Genomic DNA, 20,474 nt, shown 5'->3' with positions numbered 1-20,474 from the left:
AAAGTACATGGAAGTTGGCTTGAACCCTTTAAGCCCTACTCTAGGCATCTGGCATCCACCCACTTACTGAAATTGACAAAATTCCTCCCTGGTTTAGCTGCTGTTACCAGATTGGCCCACCGTGATTTCCAATAAATGCTTGGGGGCTACTTTGAAGTTCTTACCAACTCCAGCAAATGCCCCATTCCGTTCCTTTGCTTCTTTTTGCATAGATGCTGATAGTGGGACGCTCTTGTGGCTACACAGTAGTCAGTTTTGTCCTTAACCCGTTCAGTATTTTGGAATTTCCTAGGAATGCCTTGCCAAATAGTTTAGTTATAAATATCCATGGGGTTTTGCTTTTGCTCTAGTTACTCTGGTTTTCTATGGGAATTTGGTTACCACCTCTGCCAATATCTATCTTCTCAGAATTCTTCAGATAAACATTAAAAGGTAATCCACAGTCCCTTTAAGAGATACAGTAATTTCCAAACACTGCAGTAGACTATCATTTAAATGTACAGTTGACGCTTAACATGGATTTGAACTCCATGAGTCCACTTATACACAGTTTTTTTTTTTTTTCAGTAAATATATTGGGAAATTTTTTGGCAAGTTGCAACAATTTAAAAAATTCAATGACAAACCACATAGCCTAGAATTACTGAAAAAGTGAGAAAAATGAGGTATTATGAGAATACAGTAATAAGTGTAACATAAAATATGTGTTAATTGACTATTTATATTATCAGTAATGTTTCCAGTCAGTAGTAGGAGTTTGGAGAAAGTCAAAAGTTATACATGTGTTTTTAATTCAGGGTGGGAGTGGGTTGGCATCACTAATTCAGTGGGTTGGCCCACATTGTTCAGGGGACAACTGTACTTTAATAGGTATAAGTTCTTCTAAGAAGATAAGGATATCATTTTTTTAAGAATCATTAAGTCACTTGAGTTTCATTCTGTTAAACAAGGAACATAATCCATTTGGGAAAGTTTATTAATAGACATAAAAGCGTATGTGATATTCTTGATTGATTTTGCATATTAATTTTGAAAAGAACTCTAGAAAGTTCTCCCACAAAGCTTTAATGTTATTTTGAAACATGGCAGTTTGTCTGCCTAATTACAGGGATGTTGACTGCTAAATATTGGGCTATATATTATAGGTCTCTATAAAGTCTTAATGAATCACCTTGTTTTCCCTCCTCAAAATTAGATGATTGTAACAGGTCCAAATCACATCTTTTGTACACACACACACACACACACACACACACACACACACACACATTTATGTTCATATGCTTCTATCATAGCTTTAGCTCATCTGTCCCAGAAATAAGAAAGCATTTTATTTTTATTCTAAGAAAGCATTTTATATAATTTGGTAATGTAGTGCTTCTACACTAACTCTGGTCTATAGAATAGAGCAGAATTTTACATTAACAAATGTGCATTGAGTATTTGCATTAGCCAAGCCACACAAAGGCCTCTGCATAAACATTGACTATGTAATTTATAAATTGATTTTGAAGGCAGTTAGAACAAGAATTCTGAAGATGTTTTTATTGCATAAAATTGATAAGGTAATGTTTTTAAGGGAAAATCAAATTAGATTGCTGTGTACTTGTTAATGGTTCTAGTTGTAAAGCTGCTGTATTAAGTACTCCTATGATCATATTTAAGGAAAAACATGTAATACGAAGTTTCTCTTTAAATCATTTGAGTCTGGAGGTGCCTGGGTGGCTCAGTCGGTTAAACATCCGACTTTGGCTCAGGTCATGATCTCACGGCTGGTGGGTTTCAAGGCCCGCTTCTGGCTCTGTCCTGACAGCCCAGAGCCTGGAGCCTCCTTCAGATTCTGTGTACCCCTCCCCTTCTCATGGTTTCTCCCTCAAAAATAAATAAATATTAAAAAATAAAATAAATTATTTGAATCTGATATAGAAAAAGAAGCAAATGAGGACTTGTTCGGTGTAAAATTTTAAATGTTATAGTTTCAGTGGCTTGTACTTAGTACCCGATGCTATGTGTTTATATGACAACGTAACAATGTTATTCCACAAACATTAAGTATGTATTATGTAACAAGCAGTATGCAAAGAAGGTATGTATTTTCTTGTAAATAAATAAGAAATAGTGCGGGAAAGGAAAAAAAAAACCATTTGTCTACTGTGGGAATGACTAGGAACAGTAACCAATTTGAGCTATTCTATGGTGCCTATAACATACAATACATTTCCATCTGCTTCATATCATTTTAATGAACTTTCTCTTCAGAATGCCAATTGTGGGGGTTAAGCCTGTGTACTAAATATATATAGCCACTAACTCGAAGTGGTTAATTTCACATTTCTTTACTATTTTAACATGGCTACTAGGAAATTTTTAATTACATTTGTGGCTTACATTGCATTGCTCTTTGATAGTGCTGGTTTGGGCTATAAACTTATTTTAATTTTTTTTAATGCTTATTTATTTTTTGAGAGCAAGCAAGGGAGGGACTTTGGGGGGGGGGGGGCACGGAGAAACAGAGGATACGAAGCAGTTCTGTGCTAACAGCAGAGAGCCCGATGCAGGGCTCAAACTCATGACCCTTGAGATCATAACCTGAGCCCAGGTGGGACACTCAACCAACTGAGCCACCCAGGTGCCCTGGGCTAAAAGCTCTTAAAAAGTAATACCAATCAACTAATGAAAAGTATAGACATTTGTATCTGTGAACAAAATTATTTTGGAATTCACACTGTAGTAATTTGTTCCATAGAAAAGTTTGCACATTCAAACTAAGCTTAAATAGTGGCCTTATTTACAAGTTGAAAAAAAAAAAATGATTCTTTTCGGGTCAAGAATTAAGAGCATGAAAACTGTCGTAGTTTCATGCTTGGGGAAAGAAAAAAATAGCTTTGAGCAGGGAAAGGAAGTTCTGAGGATTTGAGGGCAGTCTTTAAATGGTATTTTGATTCAGAGAAGATACCAGATTTTTACAAGCTCCCACATCCTTGGATAGTTGGTATTGCTCTAGCTTAGTGATTGCTATTTAGATCACTAACAGAAGTAGCCATTTGAATCAGTGGTTTCCTTTATGTAGACTTAAACATCTGTTCAAATTATTTTTGTTAACTAAACAACAAAAGTTTCCTGAAATAATTACATAATTTAAATATCAAAATTAGGTACGGCTGGGTGGCTCAGTCACTTGTGTGGCCTTGGCTCAGGTCATGGTCTCAGTTTGTGAGTTCGAGCCCCGCATTGGGCTCTCAGCTTTGGGTTCTCCACCTTCTTTCTCTCCCCCCTCCCCTGCTGGCACACTCATTCATTCATTCATTCATTCTCTCTCTCTCTCTCAGTAAATAAACTTTTTTTTAAAAAGTCACAATTAAATGTTGTTTAAGAAATGGATATGTAGTATACCTTCTTAAAAAGAAACCTAATTTTCCTTTTAAATTAACAAATGTGCTATGAAGTTATACAGGGTTAAGATAAATGTTGTTTACCAGTGTTTATTGTGCTGTGATTAGGTTTCTGGTTTCCTAGAAATTCCCTTTATTGGCAATAACTTAAAAAGGGAAGTCTTTGACATTAGCTCCTTTAAAAAAAAATCTTTATTGAAATCATTCACAGACCGTAAAATTCACCCATTTAGAATGTATAATTTAATGGGTGTGTTTACAGAGTTGTACACTATCATTGCAGTCTAAGTTTGTAATACTCTCACCACCCCAAAGGAAACCCTATACCCATTAGCAGTTGTTCGCTGATTTCTCTCCCCCTTTCAGCCCTGGACAACCATTTTCTGTCTCTCAGTAGATTTGCCTATGCTGTGCATTGCATATAAAATGAAATTATATAATATATGGTCTTTTCACTTACAACGTTTGCAAGATCCATCCATGGTGTAGCATGTATCAGTACTTCATTCCTTTTTACTGTCATCATTCCTTTTTACATTCCATCATGTGGATATACATCATTTTATTTATCCATTTATCAGTTGATGAACATGTGGTTTGTTTCTGCTTTTTGCCTATTGTGAGTAATGCTGCTGTGAACATTCCTGTACAAGTTTTTGTGTGGACATTTTCATTTTTCTTCAGTATATACCTAGGAGTGGAATTGCTGGGTTGTATAGTAACTCTATAGACCTCAGTAATCTTGGAAAGCTTTTTGAAAACATTTTGAGAAGCTGCCACACTTTTCCAAAGTAGTTATACCATTTTACCTTCCCACAAGCATTGCATTAAGGGTTCCTTCCAGTTCCTCCACATCTTTGTCACAATTTGCTATCTTCTATCTTTTTCTTTCTTTTTTTTTTTTTTTTTTTTTTTTTTTTTTTTTTAATTTATTTTGAGGGGTGGGAAGAGCAGAGAGAGAAAATGAGAATCCCATGGAACTCTAACTCAGAAACTGTGAGATCATGACCTGGGCCAAAATCAAGTCAGACACTTAACCCACTGAGCTGCTCAGGCACCCCTGTCTTTTTTTTTATTATTATCATTATTATTATTATTGCCATCTTATGGGCACGCTAGTGAGTATAAAATAGTAGCTTATGGTTTCATTTTGCGTTTCCATAGTGACTGGTGGTGTTGAGCATCTTTTCGTGCATTTATTGGCCATTTGTAGTATCTTTGGGGAAATGTCTACTTAACCCTTTCCCATTTTTTAAATTGTATTGTCTATTAAGTTGTGAGAGTTCTTTGTATATTCTAGATAGCAGTTCCTTATCAGATACAGGATTTGCAAATATTTCCTCCCATCCTATGGGTTAGCTTTTTCACTTTGTTGATGGTTTCATCTGTAACACATGCATTTAATTTATTAGGATTTTTCTTTTGTCACTTGTGCTTTGATGTCATATCTAAGAAAACATTGCTTGATCCATTGTCATGAAGGTGTATTCCTGTTTTCCTTTACAAGTTTTTATCTCTTAAATTTAGGTCTATGATCCATTTTTAGTTAGTTTTTGTATATGGCGTAAAGAAAGGGATGGATTTCATTTTTTTGCATGTGGATATGCAGTTGCCCCAGCACCATTTGTTGAAAAGACTGTTTTTCCTCTATCCAATTAAATGTTTATTTCTGGAATCTATCCTATTCCATGATCCTTATGTCTTTCCTTATACTATTACCACATGGTCTTGATGACTATAGCTTTGTAGTTTTGAATTCAGAAAGTATGAGTCTTCTAACTTTGTTCTTTTTCAAAACTGTTTTTGCTTTTCTGGATCCCTTGTGTTTCCATATGAATTTTAGAATCAGCTGGTCAGTTTCTGCAGAAAAGCTGAGATTCTGACAGGGATTGTGTGAATCTGTAGATCAATTTGGGGAATACTGTCCACAATATTAAGTCTTTTGTAGTATTAGTTATTTGTTTAGCCATCTGAAGGAAAGGGGACTTTGAAAGATTGATGTGGAATATTTGAATATCTATGCAAGTTGCTTCCCAATATTCTATGACTATTGACCATTGGCTGGTAGGAGCTGAGTGTATAAGGGAAAATAGAGACTTAACTGAGTTTTTTTTCATTTTTGTAAGTTTCATAATGGTAACTTATCCTCCATAAATAAATACTTAAATGTCAGGTTACAGTAAGCATTTAAATACTTTTAAATATAATGTAGTTATTCTATGGAAATCAGGCCTTATTCTCTTTTTTTTGTTTTTAATTTTTTTTTTTTTTTTTACGTTTATTTATTTTTGAGACAGAGAGAGACAAAGCATGAACGGGGGAGGGTCAGAGAGAGAGGGAGACACAGAATCTGAAACAGGCTCCAGGCTCTGAGCTGTCAGCACAGAGCCCGACGCGGGGCTCGAACTCACGGACCGCGAGATCATGACCTGAGCTGAAGTCGGCCGCTTAACCGACTGAGCCACCCAGGCGCCCCAGGCCTTATTCTCTTCATTATTACTGCTTTTCAGCAGTACTGAATAATAGTATTTTTCAGTCTTATATAGCCAGCTCTCTTCAGATATAATTAGAAATCTAAAATAACATCCAACCTGAAGACTTTGGTATTTCTCAGCATAAATTTTCTTATGTTGACAGTATTACACTCACACATAATTATATGGGTAGGAAAACTAAAATACCAGGCTGAATTAATGACATTTTTTGTAATACTGGAATGTCAGTCTTTTCAGTACAACAAAATTAAGGATGTAAACCAGTTTGTACTGAAATTTTGGCTTAATTGGTCAAGCTTGGTGAGATCTTTACTTTTTTTTTTTTTTTTTAATATATTTTTATTTGAGAGAACACGTGAGCAGGGGAGGGGGCAGAGAGAGAGAGAGAAACTTAAGCAGGCTTCCGGCACAGTGCGGGTTCGATCCTGCAACCCTGGGATCATGACCTGAGCCAAAATCAAGAGTTAGACACCCAACCAACTGAGCCACCCAGGCACTCCAGTGATCTTTGTTATTAACAAATGGACATTTTAACCTATTTTCCTCTTTGTTGAGGAGCCATTACCCCCTTTATTTTTCCATATATCTAAGCTTATACTTCTCTTTTCATATTCTGAGACCTTTCTGGGAATCTTCTAAAGTTATGCCATTACCACTTTTCTTTAACTGTAGCCTTAGGCATGTGATTTCCCAGTTTTTAGCTGTGATACCTAGAACTAACTGGATATTAATGAAGTCTTTTGAAGGCACAGGGAATAGTTCTCCTAGTCTTAGGAGGGGGGAGTTTGGAGGCAGTTAACAAACAGGGAAGAAATGGCTTCACCGGCTTATAGGACCTAAAGATGAAAAATAACAATAGATTAGAATAAGCTTCTTGATGATGTATTAGCAAATAGAAGGCAGATGTGGAAGTCTTTTCTTTGTTTCTCTTAGGACTCTTTTGGACTAGGAAATTTAAATTTGAAGAGTAATAAAACAGCTGTGGCTTCTTCTTAAATACAAATGTATACATAAGGTGTATGCAGAAATATATTACTAAAAGGATGAAGACCGGAATGATTTCATTTGAAATTGACTGGTATGGCCATCATCAGTGGCTTTTGTTAATTCAAACTGACCTTGCCTCCAAATATCAAGGTTGAAGCCAACATTGGAGAGTGAAGAATGTCAGCAGTGAGGGCATCATGAGCAGAAGGGGGAGACAGCGGCCAGGAATGGGCAGGAAGAGAAAGGATGGAGAAGGAAGGGAGTCAGATCAAGAGGTAGGATTGGAAACATATAAAGGAATAGAAAAAGAGAAGGGGGTAAAAGGAGGGGAAAGGGATGAAAGGAATACTGGTGTAATCATTGAAGTAATGTCGTGTATCATCATTTTGGTGTGTTTGAATTCGCTTAGTTAGGGCTCCAATGGAACCTTTAAAGAATTGAGTTTAACTGTGGAAGGAAGAAGGTGAGCAAGAAAGAAGGGAATTTTTAAAAGCATGTTAAATCACCTTTAAATTTTAAGATCAGCATTAGCAATACACAATTGTTGTTTACAGCATAATAATAATAATGTACTTTACAGCATAATAATAATAATTTCAGTCATATGACTCTGGGCACCATTCTAAGTGCTTTATGTATATTGATTGATTTAATTCTCACCACAACTTTATAAGCAGATACTATTTCTCCCATTTTACAGATGCAGAAACTGAGCCACAAAGAGAATAAGTAATTTGCCTAGGCTAGTCAGATAACAGAGCCAGGATTCCACTGAGGCACCCTGACTACTATGCTACAGCTGGCTTCATCACCTCTACCTCCCCCTCTCCATGATTTGTATGGTATATTTCTGTAGAAATTTGTCTTGTTTTGAGAATGTGATAGCCCTTGGAAACAGTTGTACATTTGCTAGGCTGACAAACTTGACACTATTTAAAAATCAGTTTTTATTTCCTTCATTTATAGTAATTCAAGAAAGTTTATTAAAACAGATAACAGAACACAAAGATGGATCATGCATGGTCCTTGTCCCCAGTGAGCTAAATCTCAGGTTGTAGTTGCTCACTTGAACCAAGTATCTACTCCAGTATTGGTGTGAATTCTTTGACTTTGAACCAAGTTTACGTGCACTAATGAATGTCTGTTGCCTTCAAAAGGATGCTCCCTTTAAAAGCCACAGGCCAACTAATAACATAGCCATTACTTAAAACTTTTTGGAGTTCTTTTCCTTTCAGTAAGCCACACAGCAAAATCCGCTTTCTATATAAAAAAGCAGAGGCACCTAGCTTGATTACCTTCTTTAGTCATTCTTAATTAAAATTAAAGCCTCACATGGATATTCACAAAGTATTTATCTAAAAAGGTGTTTTGTTTTGTTTTGTTTTGTTTTTACAGCCCTGATGGAGTAAAATGTTTGCAGGCTGTAGAGGAGGAAATGTGAATGGAGTTAGTGGATTTCACCAGGAACTTTGGAAGAGTGTTGGGTATTAGTGTTGCACTGGAGGAGGATGAGAATTGAGCCCTATTTAGAGGGAACAGAAAGACTTCTGTGAGGAGTGTGGGTAAATAAACCAGGAATCTACCCTGAAGATCATTGCTTAGTTCCCCGAATATTTAATTTTCTTAATTATTTGTAGAATTTTAGAATCATTCATTAGTAAACATACTTTGTTTCCATTGAGACTATATTGTAAGGAGAAAAAAGTCTGTGGTTTGAAAGTACTTGATATTGAGGCTTATAAAAAGTCTGAAGAGAATGGAGCAATCACTGGGAATCCTAAGAGGCTGTGCCAGGAAAAGCTCATTGGAGACTTTTAGAAGGTACCTTTTAGGCAAGTAAGAGAAATCTTGGATCATCTGGCACTTAGGAAAAAAGTTTATTAAGTTCAGTCTAATTTGACATGTGGCTTGAGCCTGTATTGCTTCACTCTTTGGTAAATAGTGCTAGCATTTGATGGCCGGCTTAGCCATTCCCCTCTTAGACATGAATTAGGTAAAAAGTGAGAGATTGTGGGACACTGAGAGTATCTTTATTGTTTCTTGCATTTCTTTATTATTATTTTTTTTTAATTTTTTTTCAACATTTTTTATTTATTTTTGGGACAGAGAGAGACAGAGCATGAACGGGGGAGGGGCAGAGAGAGAGGGAGACACAGAATTGGAAACAGGCTCCAGGCTCCGAGCCATCAGCCCAGAGCCTGACGCGGGGCTCGAACTCACGGACCGCGAGATCGTGACCTGGCTGAAGTCGGACGCTTAACCGACTGCGCCACCCAGGCGCCCCTGTTTCTTGCATTTCTTACCTTTGTATTGGCTGTTAGATTTTTACTGTGGGATTTGGAATACCTAGAATTTAACATTGGTGCCTTTATATTTTTATATGTGGATTATCCACCTATCATTCGCTTGGCGAATATACTGAACAGCAGCTGCACAATGCAAGACAATGGGAATGTGAATGAATAATTCAGTGTCTATATTTAAGCTGCTTCTGGACTAGTAGGGCAGACAAAATTAGTAAGCCAGAAGTTAGAATACAGCGAAAGTACAATGACAGAGGTGTACACAGTTTCCTATTGAATAAAGAAGGGCACTTCATTTTGACTGAGGAATTTTCCTTAGGATGAGGTAAACATTTAAGTAGAAAAGGAATTAAAGTAGGTAGCATAGGAAATTCTCAGTATGTGGAAAAAATAACTGGGATAGGAAATGATTGTCCACTCTCTTGTACTTTCTACATTTCAGAAAAATCCCTGCCCTGTATGGCTGCTGTTTTACTGGTATTTCAAGAATATTAACTAATTTTCATGTTACTTAATTAAATCTTTGGTAAAGAATAATAGTAGTTTATTCTAAATCTAAGAAAACTACGAGTAAGTTGCCTTTTTGAGTATTCTTAATTTTTAAGTCTTTTCCTTGTTTTAATTTTGAAAGATGGAAATAAGTTGGAAAGTCCAAGTTGAAATTATTCAGTCCTTTTAAGATAACATTACTTGTTCTTTGGAGCCAAACTGATGTAATTTTACGTCTGTTTTGAAGTCATTTTCACTCCATTTACTCATCTGCAAATGAAATTGGACTATCTAGAGAAGGTCCCTTTCAGATCCAAAATCCAGTGATTAAATTTCATGGCTCAGCATTATTTATAAGTTGTTTTAAAAGCTCAGAGGAAAGAATCTACCTTCTTGTATCAGAAATTTTGTCCTTAACTACCCAAATCATGTAGCATGCTTAATGCCTCTTTCTGTCCTCCCCTCCCTCTTCTGGCATTGTTTCTGTATAGTGATTGGTGATCCCTAAGATACAGTAAGATTCAGATGTTCATCTCTTGAAAAATAACCTGAATCTTGACTTCTAGAAATCATCTTCCCATGAAAAATTTCTTCTGTGTAATCTTAGAATATTATTTGAATTTAGAGTATGCCTGTTTTCTGAGTCAGCAGTAAATTTGGCTTATTACTTTTTGGGTAAATATTGCTCAGAATTGATGTTTCTCTAAGTCAATGTCTTTATAGTGCTGTGTTCTTATACTTCAATCCCAAGAACATATAACTTAACTAAAGCTTAAAAAAAAAATTGCTTATTTCTTGATCTCCATTTGGCAATGTCTCTACTCTGTTGATTTATCTTACATGTTCATTATCTGGTTCTTTAGCTATTGTTAATATTGCTATAGTGAAGTAATAGAGTTACTCAGTAGCAATTTCATGTTCAGAATCTTCTCATTTTGCCTTGTCCTTTTTCTGTCCTAAAGCAATATTGCATAGCTCTTAGCCACACAAGTGAATTGTTGGTTAATTTAAAAGAAACCTAGAAAGTAGTGGCTGTATCTAAAAAGAAGGAAAATCTAGGTATATTTTACCTATTTTTCATTTTTTTAAGCTACGACTTTATTATTTTGCTTGAGTTTTTATTTTACCTCCACAATATGCATTAATAATAAGTTAAACTTTATTTTAGTTTGCCCAAGTGTAAGTCTTTTTCCTTTTTCCCATTGCTATTTGCAAAACAGTAAAGCAAGTTTTAGAGACTAGGGTAACTAGTTCTATTTAATGAATCACTTTATTAAAACTCTTACATCCGTCTTGTTATAGCCCAAGTCACAATTCATATTTTTAATACTACATTCCTTCCTTGCACGCCCCACCTTAGAAAGTAGAAGGTTTTTCCAAAATTTTTTATTTTTAAATCACCAAATTTTTATCTTTTCTGCAGATAATATCACCTACTGCATTATTTTTGGCTGCAAAAGTGGAAGAACAGGCTCGAAAACTTGAACATGTTATCAAAGTAGCACATGCTTGTCTTCATCCCCTAGAGCCACTGCTGGATACTAAATGTGATGTATGTAAAAATAATTCAATTGGCGTTGCCTTCCAACTGCTGCTTGTTTCTCTTACCACTTAGGAATGCAATACCAGGGAGTGATCTAACAGAAACATATTTCATGCATATACATGAATTTCAGTATCATTCTGAATCATGTTAAGGCTGTGATTCAAAGGTGGTTTTAAGTGTTTCACATTTTATTGCTTATCTTCACAGCAAAGCTATGATATATGTAGTGGTGATCTTATATCACTTCCATTGTTTGGGTGCATTTGAGACCAAAGATGAATAACTCTTAAAATTTGTCAGCAATGTAAAAAAAAAGAAAGAAAGACCTCTGGTTTTGCCTGTAGACCAGTAAATAGTAATTTTACAGAATTGTTCCTTTATTAATGCATATATACTAATAGTTATCCCTGTCATATGTAAAAATGCACTGAGATAATGGCATTTAAAGGAGTAAGATAATGATGTTAGCCATTTAATAATAGAGAATGTATGATGATGCAAAGATTGTTCTTGTAACTTCTATTAACATGATAAATTCGGAATTATTTTTGGTGAATACTTAGGGTATTGTTCAAATGATAGAAATCTATGTTTAAAAAATTATTTTAGTGACCTTTTCAAAATGGGGCATAAATAAAGGTGTTTTTCACTCTTGAGTTTAGCAACATGTCCTTACATGAATATTGATGATGTATTTTTTTTTATCACCTTAGTTGTTACAATTTAAGAAATTTGACAGTGATAGAAATTTTTTTCATACATCTATTCCCAGAGCAGTTGCAGTAGGAGAATAATTTATTGAAGTTGAAAGAGAAGGCCTTCTGTTTCCCCATGGTGTATGATACATCATTTTGGTATTTTATATCTAAAATGTTTTAATCTAGAGATTTGAGGGTTTGCTTTGATTGTATTGGTCTTCTCTAAAGAGAGGAAATTCTACACAATAACTCTGACTGTTAAGGAATTTCCACTTGAGATATCTTAGGTTGAATTGATAAGCCTTTTCTTCAACAGGCAGGTTTGAATTTGATTTTCTTACTTGAGTTGGTGCTTCCTTTGGTAAAGTGTCTTGAAGCACCACTGCCTATGTCAAGTTTTACGTTACAGGCTGGAGCGTTTGTTGTTTTCAATGAAGCTCTACCTCCTTTCATGTTATCATTGTCTTGAGGGGTTTTGTTGCTATTTACCTTTTTTGCATATCCTGTATTAAAAGTAATTCAATTTAGATTGGTTGCAAAATATAGGATTTCCCTGTCACCCTCAGTGTATTTCCTTCATGTTCCTAAACTAATCTGGCTCTTCTGTAATCAGTCTGTGATTTACATGAGACTTAGCGGTCCCATAGTCTCATAGTGTTGATCTTAAGCATTTTAATAGTATTATTTTTACCTGGCAGGCTTACCTTCAACAGACTCAAGAACTGGTTTTACTTGAAACCATAATGCTACAAACCCTAGGTATGTACTCATGGCTGATGCTATTTTTGTGGTGTTCTAAAGAAAGAAAAAAATTTCTGGAATAACTTTATCATTGAAGATGTTTCATTTTAAAACAAGGTTTGGGGCCAGTATAGTATAGCCTGGTTATAAGAAAAACTTTTTTTTTTTTTTTTTAATTTCATTTGGCATAATTTAATTGAATGGTAAACATAGTTTTCATTGTGAAAGGCTGTTGCATATGATTGTAATGTGCACAAGTATTCATGGCAGTCTTTGCTCTCATAGCACTTGTCAGTTTTTAATGAATTTATCACATCATTTTTAATATGACATAGTGTAGTTATTTAACCATTCATCATCCCCTTCTAAAAGTTATATTGTCTTCAAGTTTCATGCAGTTTAAGTGATCTCTAAAGATTATTTATTCTGATCTTTAACTTATGAGGAAATTGAGGCCTGAGAAGGTTTATCTTGTATAAAGTCATATATTACTTCTGGAAGAGCCTAGCGAAGTGTGATGGAATCACATGGGCTTTATGGAGATCTTGGTTTAAATCTGTAGGCCTTTGACTTGCTTTGTAAACTTAGGCAAAGTTCTTTGATCTTGTGTACCTCCATTCTGTATATGCAGGATAGAGTAATAATGTCTTAAGTCTTAACACTGTGAACTTAAGAATGAGAGATAATGTATAAAAAATGACTACATGGTGTATATGTCATAAATAGCCACTATTCGTTATGGTAGTTATTTCATATGTTACTCCGTTCCCAATCATTGAAGAGAAGTGCAGTAATAGTCTCCCATCATGACAGATTCTTTTTATTAGAAAAGTAGTTTGTTTGAAATATATACAACTTATTTGATGTTGTAATAGTATAAAAAGATATAAAAATAAAAGTGAAAATCTTATTCTCACCAAATCCACTGACTTAGCATGTTATTTTTTATATAAAATTATATAAATATGAAATTTATAAAGACTTGTGTAATAAAGTTTGAAAGGAAAATTATATTATTTTAAGGGGAACATTAGAATTGACAGTATACACCCCTGGCTTTGATTAAAGTATGGTTTTGCAGGTTTAATTACAGTAGAAATATAAATAGATCACACAACAACTTTATAAATCTAGATTACCTGTGTATTAGGATGTCACTCGTTTACTGCTTCTGAAGATGCTAGATGTGACCTCCACTTTAAAAAAAATTTTTTTTTAATCTTTAGTTTTGAGAGAGAGACAGAGTGTGCGCAGGGGAGGAGCAGAGAGGGAGATACAGAATCTGAAGCAGGCTCTGAGCTGTCAGCACAGAGCAGGATGCGGGGCTCGAACTCAAGAACCGCACGTGACCTGAGCCGAAGTCAGGACACTCAACTGACTGAGCCACTCAGGCACCCCAACGACCTCCACTGTTTAAAAAAAAAAGAAAAAAGCCTGCCTTACCTAAGGGTTGAATAGACATTAAAAGCTCTTTCAGCATTTTATCTTTGGTTTTAGAAGAAGTGATTTAAAGAATCTTGAGGCTACAAGGTTTACTTGTCTTAATCACTTTATTATTAATGAAACGTAGTTATAAACTAACTGGTTGAAACCCTTTGATTTAAGGCATACTAAGAAAATAAGAGGACCATAAATCATTGAAATGGTCTTTCTTCCCACTATGGGGCAGATTATATTTATGAAAAATACCCTTTTTACATCTTATAAAAAGGAGAATTGGAATACATTTTAAAAATATATTACGTGGACACCTGGGTGGCTCAGTCAGTTGATCATCCGCCTCTTGATTTTGGCTCAGGTCATGATCCTAGAGTCGTGGGATTGAACCCTGCGTCAAGCTCTGTGCTGAGCATGGAACCTGCTTAAGATTCTCTCCCTCCCCCACTCACACGCATGTGCTCTCTCTCTCAAAACCTATATGTGTGTATGTATGTGTGTATATATATATATATATATATATATATATATATATATATATTCTGTAATTGAATTATTTTATTAATGGTTGTATTTTTCATATATTTCAGTTTGTTTTTAACCTGAGGGTAATCATAATTAATTGTAAATCAGAATTTTTAATAACTATTACCGTAATCTATAAATAACTTTGCTATCAGTTTTCCTAAGTGGACATTGTTTTTGAAAAGAAATTATTTCTCATCGTTGATGGTATAATGAGCATGTCAGTGACAGAAAATAACTTTGCCTTTAGATCTTTTTAATAATGAACAATATATTATACATTTATGGTTGTGCTGATGAATGGCATTTCTCAGTCAAGTATTGTAGTGTGATAAGTGATTGGGAAAAAAGTGCTTTTCATTTCAGGTTTTGAGATCACCATTGAACATCCACACACAGATGTGGTGAAATGTACCCAATTAGTAAGAGGTAAGTGATCTTTGAAATTTCTGAATTAAGTGTTAATACTTTTTATTGTCTATAATTGATTTGAATGAGTTTTATTAAAATGGGGGAAATACCATTTTGAAGCAACATCTTTTGTTGTTCTACATCTACCTATTCATCCGCTTCTGTATGTGGTGAATTAGCTTCCTTTAAACTTAGGTGAGAATCTTTCAGTAAAAAAACTAGAGGGCTTCCAATTAATAGGACTCTCTCCACCTACTTATTAGGCTAATAAGCCAGTTCCCATTTTAGTTAATGTTTAAGAAGTTGGCCATTAACACATACACACAGAAAATTTCTGGTTTCTGTCAAACTTCCATTGACCTCTAGGAAAATGATGACAGTTTAAGAATTTGGAGGCCATCCTCATGTCTTTCAGATAAAAATTGTCTTAGCAGATTTGCCACTTTGGAAATGTTTTCCCCATATTCATTTGAAAACAACAGATTTAATACATTTAATACATTCAAAGTTCTGTAGCATTTCTAAAAATAATTTCCTTTTTGTGTGTAATGGGGAAGTATATAGTATGATACAGGCAGCATGTGATGTGCCTTTTAAGCCTTTTAAAACAGGAGTAGGAACTTTTTTTTATTTGCTTTACTGCTTATAAAGCATGTGGTACACACTTTTCTACTCTTGTTAATGAATTCTATGTATCTGTTCATGTATCCCTAGAAATATTTTTTACATAGTTGCATGTTATTACACTACTTCTTACTTCTTCTTTCCTGTTTGCCATTTGAAGTGTTACTGTACTAAGAGCAACCACTTGGAACCTTCAGTGTGCCTTTTTCTGTTACTTTCTTTTTTGAAAATTAAATTTTGCAGTTTCATTCTTTTACCACCAGACTTCTTTTCTTTAGGTTTATTCTAAACAGAATGGGTAAGACTTTTGAAGGCCTTTTTTGATTTTTAGTGTTTACCTGAATAGTCTCACATTTTATTCATTTTAAATTGAATTCATATACCTACGTAGGATTTTATTATGTTAATGGCTATATTTAAAACAAACAAACCTGTTGTCACAGTGTCATTGTTCAGAACTGGACTTCTGAAAGAAAGTACCTTGTTTGTTTGTTTATTTTTGGTTTTTTATAGCTAGCACCTGTTATGACTTGCAAAGTAGAACATATTTAATTATGGTTCCTGTTCCTCAGGGTTATCTGAATATGATTGATAGCACATTTTTATCCACAGAATTACAGTGTAGTATAGAATTCATATAGATAACTAGTGTACATGTTGAATTAAAAAAAAAAAAAAGCCTTAGAGTAAGCTATTTCTGTTAGAATAATGGAGAGCCATATAACTTTGCTCTAAACTAAGCCTGGTGAAGAAAGACGTTTTTATAGCTTAAAATACATATACACAGATACTTTTATAGCTTAAAATACACACACACACTTAGTAGGAAATGAAACTGGATTTTCAGCTTGGTATTATAGTGACATTTGAGTCATCGTTAAGATCCTTAAAGTTTAGTAGCTGTTGTACGTGTTCCCATATATCTAAAGCTAGAGACATGAAGTCCATTCATTTGCAAAGTTGAATAGTAAGTTTTAAAAACATTCACAAAAACTGCAAATTTGATATTTTATCCAAAACAGAATATTTAAATCTAATTTTTTGTTGTTAATGTTTAAAATGTGATCAGTTCTTAAATTGTAGTGCAAATTTTATATATGTTTAACTTCATTTTGTCTGACTAACATTTCAGGTAACTATGGTTTACATCTCACTCCATTTAAAAACATTGTTTCATGTTTGGTGTCTGTTTTCTTTGCTCTGTTATAACTTTCTGCTAACAAAACATTTTTCCTGCATTCTTCCTGTGTTGCACACTGATTATTAATAGGTTATTTTGAATTTAGATATATTCTGAGGTGAAAACTGCTATGGCAATTTAAAATTATTTTTTATTTCCTTCTCTACATATTTTGATTCTTTGTGGGGATGGGGGGTAGTAGTTGTTTGGTTTCTTTAAGGTTCTCCCCACCACCCCCACCCCAAGATGAGAAAGTTGATATTATGCTACTTTGCTGAAGAATTGGCTAATGTCATTTTACAGGGACCTTTCATTTCTGTGATTTCTCCTTCCCTCCCCACCAGGAAAGAATGCCATACATAAGTCACACTGCCTCCAAGACATCTGATGCTTTGACACTCTTCCTTAGCACAACTCTGCTAAGCCCAAATCCCTTTTGTATACCTTATGTTGGTGATCCACATGGGGCAGCAGGGATTACAGGTGCCACGAATAAAAATAGAGGGCAAAGAATTTGAGGCCTGTTAGAGAGGGGTGAGTTGAGGTGAACTGATCCTAGGTGAGCAGAGGGGAAAGGTACATCAATGATTATGAATGTAATTGGGGGAAAAGGGAAATTATAGCAAAAGAATCCCCATTGGGAAGAATAAGAAAGCAGAAAAAAAGTGAGCGGGGTACTACTATTTTCAGTTTCCATGACTTAAACTAGTTAAAAATTGCTTTTCTTTTGGGGACCAGTGCTGAAGCATCCTGATTGCCTAGAGTATGTGTATCTTTTCTAAAGTTGACAATTGGATACTGTAAGAAATATATATGCAGTGGAGTTTTCTATATCTACGCCCTTGGGATGTTTCTAGGTTGTTAATTCTCTGTTGATGCTTAGTAGCATGAAAAACAGCAGTTTGTGCTGTCTTGAGTTTGGGGGGTGGGGGGTTTGTTTTGTTTTCTTTTCTTTGGATGGAAGTACTTAAGCCAACTTAAATATGATGACTGAGGATTAAGTCTGGCAGGCAACTCTTTGTATTTTGTACTAGACTTCAAAATCTTTTCTTCTTCTTCTTCTTCTTTTTTTTTTTTAAATCCAGGAGAATGCTTTATTGCAACTTTTAGCTGACTAGATGCTTAACTTAGTAACAAGTTTAGCCCTTGTAACTGGCTAGCTAAAAGCAAATCGGCTTGTTTCTCAGATCTTTGGGGGATAGCAAGAAACATTTGAGTGAATGTTGTTGAAGATTTTCAGTAGTATAGAAAATGATGGCGCTCTTGTGATATTTGTAAGTAGTAAGTAAAATTTACTTTTTGTGTACAAAACTTTGAAGTTTTTGTTGTGTTGAGAACTTTTTGATGATAGCACATTAGAGCTGACAGTACTGTCTTCGTTTTTTTTTTTTCTTTTCTTACAGCAAGCAAGGATTTGGCACAGACATCCTATTTCATGGCTACCAACAGGTTGTTATCCTGACCCTCTTTGTTGCACTGTTGTAGCACACTATAGCTTCCTTTAATGCAGGGCCCCCTCAATGTGTCTCTTACCCTTGTTGCAACAGGAGACTGGACCATCTACTGTGGTGGTACCTTCCTGTCTGCTTTGCGGTGTATTGTACAAGGGACTTTTGGCACAGAGGGGTTAAATGCACATTGTGAAGTGTAGTGGTGCTTTCTGATGACATATTCTCGATTTGTGAGTGCATAAGTCTAAAATTGGTAGCCTGAATAGCAGCTAAAGATTACAAAGAGCTAAACTTAACGTAGAAATTCGAGCAACTTGGTAAGTATAAAGCTATTTCTAGTTTACAATTATAGTTAAATGACAATTTTTTAAAATTTCACATTGATCCAATTTTAACTTTAAAATAATCATTAAAGTTTTTTTAATAAATAAAATTTATATAACTTGGGTTTTTTTCCAGATAATACCCACTAGTAGTAAATCAGAACTAGCCAAGTCCTGTCAGTGCCTAGATTTGCAGAAATACAATTTTTACTTTAAGAAAACTTAACTTCCTTTTCATTTTACATAAAAATTTTGGTGTGGGTTTGCAGTTGATGAACATTTTTCATCTCCATCAATTCTGAACTGAACTGAAAGAATAATTTTTTAAAGCCTTTAATATCTAATACATAATTCTGTTCTGGATTGATTATATGAATGCCTTAAATTTGTTTTTTAAATGGGTCATTGGGGAGGAGGGCACCAAAGTAGCCTTGTATGGTCCTTAATTTCTTGTGACACTGTTTTAACTTTTATTTAAAACTTTGGATTGGCAAATACCAATATATTTTCTTAGGTATATGTTGTTGGGATTTAACTCCTATCCCTAGGAGTTTTGAACGACAAAAAGAAAGTACTAAATTTAAAACTTTGGTTAGAAAAGGCATGCTGTAACGTGTTATCACATGCCCAAATTTGGGACATAAAGTGGAAGGAGAAAAGTAGCATTTTTATAGTATTTAGCAACATTGGGCCTTGAAGCTGTTCAGCAAAAGGTAAGTTTTCTCTGTGGCTTTGCTGAAAAGACAGAGGTTTACATAGATAAGTATTAGATTCTCTTTAACTTACTTGAGAATTCTGTTAACCCACATCAAATGGTGGAATCCCTGATTCTGACTTCATTCTGTAATGTGATGTTGAAATTACTTGGCAGTTTTATGGAGAATCTTCTGCTTTTTCTTTACTTTTTTGCCATGACATTACAAAAGAAGCAAAAATACCACAAAAAATTAAAATGTTACACTTGTTTATGCTGATTATTGGAAATATGTCTTCCCCTCCTTTTATAAAGAAGTAAAAGTACTTCAAAATTTAGAAATATTAATATATTACTATTGATAAAATATTAATATAATGCTCTGGGAGTCACAGTGTGGAGAATGTTCATAATCTAGTATTAGAATTTTATAACTATAGTGTTAGCTTTTAATTTAAAAATAAGGTTTTATACTCGACTTGAAGAAAACCTTTATAATTATGTTTGTGCTCTAATCTTACTGGTAAATGTTTTTCTTTGTTTTACATACTTGAATTACTATGGTTCTTCGTTTTCAAACCTGCTCCACAACAGTCTACACCTTACCACCTTCTGTCTTCAGTACAAACCAACAGTGATAGCATGTGTATGTATTCATTTGGCTTGCAAATGGTCCAATTGGGAGATTCCTGTGTCAACTGATGGAAAACATTGGTGGGAATATGTCGATCCTACAGTTACTCTAGAATTACTAGATGGTAAGTAGAGAAAAAGAAATTTTTTTTTTTTTTACATTGAAAATATTTTTTTATTATGAAAAATTCTACCTACTTTTGTATAGGTTTGAAAATAGCGAGTCTCCGTAGACTCATACTTAAGTGAACAGTTACCGATTCTGGCCAATCCAGCATCTCCCTCTCCCCCTGTAGTTATTTTGATATTAATCCCAGATCTCTTTATTAATATTTGTTTGTGTTTCAAAAGATTCCTCAAAAACATAACTATAATTTCATTTTAACAATTTGGTAATAGAATTTAAAAGTATAATTTACACGATCAAATGAACAGGATGAAAATAAGGATTCATTAGCCTAAAGAAAAACAACTAAAAAATAAAAACTTGAACATATTTTAACTACCAATGAATATAGCCCTGTCAGGACTTCTCAAAAAACATT

The 20,474-nt window shown here is 34.4% G+C and overlaps 1 protein-coding gene across 11 annotated transcripts in view; it reads left to right on the top strand.

Annotated features, from left to right (window-relative positions):
* CCNT2 (cyclin T2) overlaps positions 1-20,474 on the top strand; it is a 41,275-nt gene that overhangs the window by 10,470 nt on the left and 10,331 nt on the right. For 4 of the 11 annotated variants that reach the window (XM_058694992.1, XM_058694979.1, XM_058694985.1 and 1 more), the window contains 5 exons: positions 11,090-11,218; positions 12,609-12,669; positions 14,980-15,042; positions 18,232-18,277; positions 19,891-20,054. In XM_058694992.1, coding sequence (XP_058550975.1) covers positions 11,090-11,218; positions 12,609-12,669; positions 14,980-15,042; positions 18,232-18,277; positions 19,891-20,054 — 463 coding nt within the window. The other 7 variants (XM_058695002.1, XM_058695011.1, XR_009251628.1 and 4 more) reach the window with 7 other exon arrangements.

This window comes from Neofelis nebulosa, chromosome 2 (genome assembly GCF_028018385.1).
Source record: "Neofelis nebulosa isolate mNeoNeb1 chromosome 2, mNeoNeb1.pri, whole genome shotgun sequence".
NCBI lineage: Eukaryota > Metazoa > Chordata > Mammalia > Carnivora > Felidae > Neofelis > Neofelis nebulosa.
This window is presented reverse-complemented; position numbering and strand designations above follow the sequence as displayed.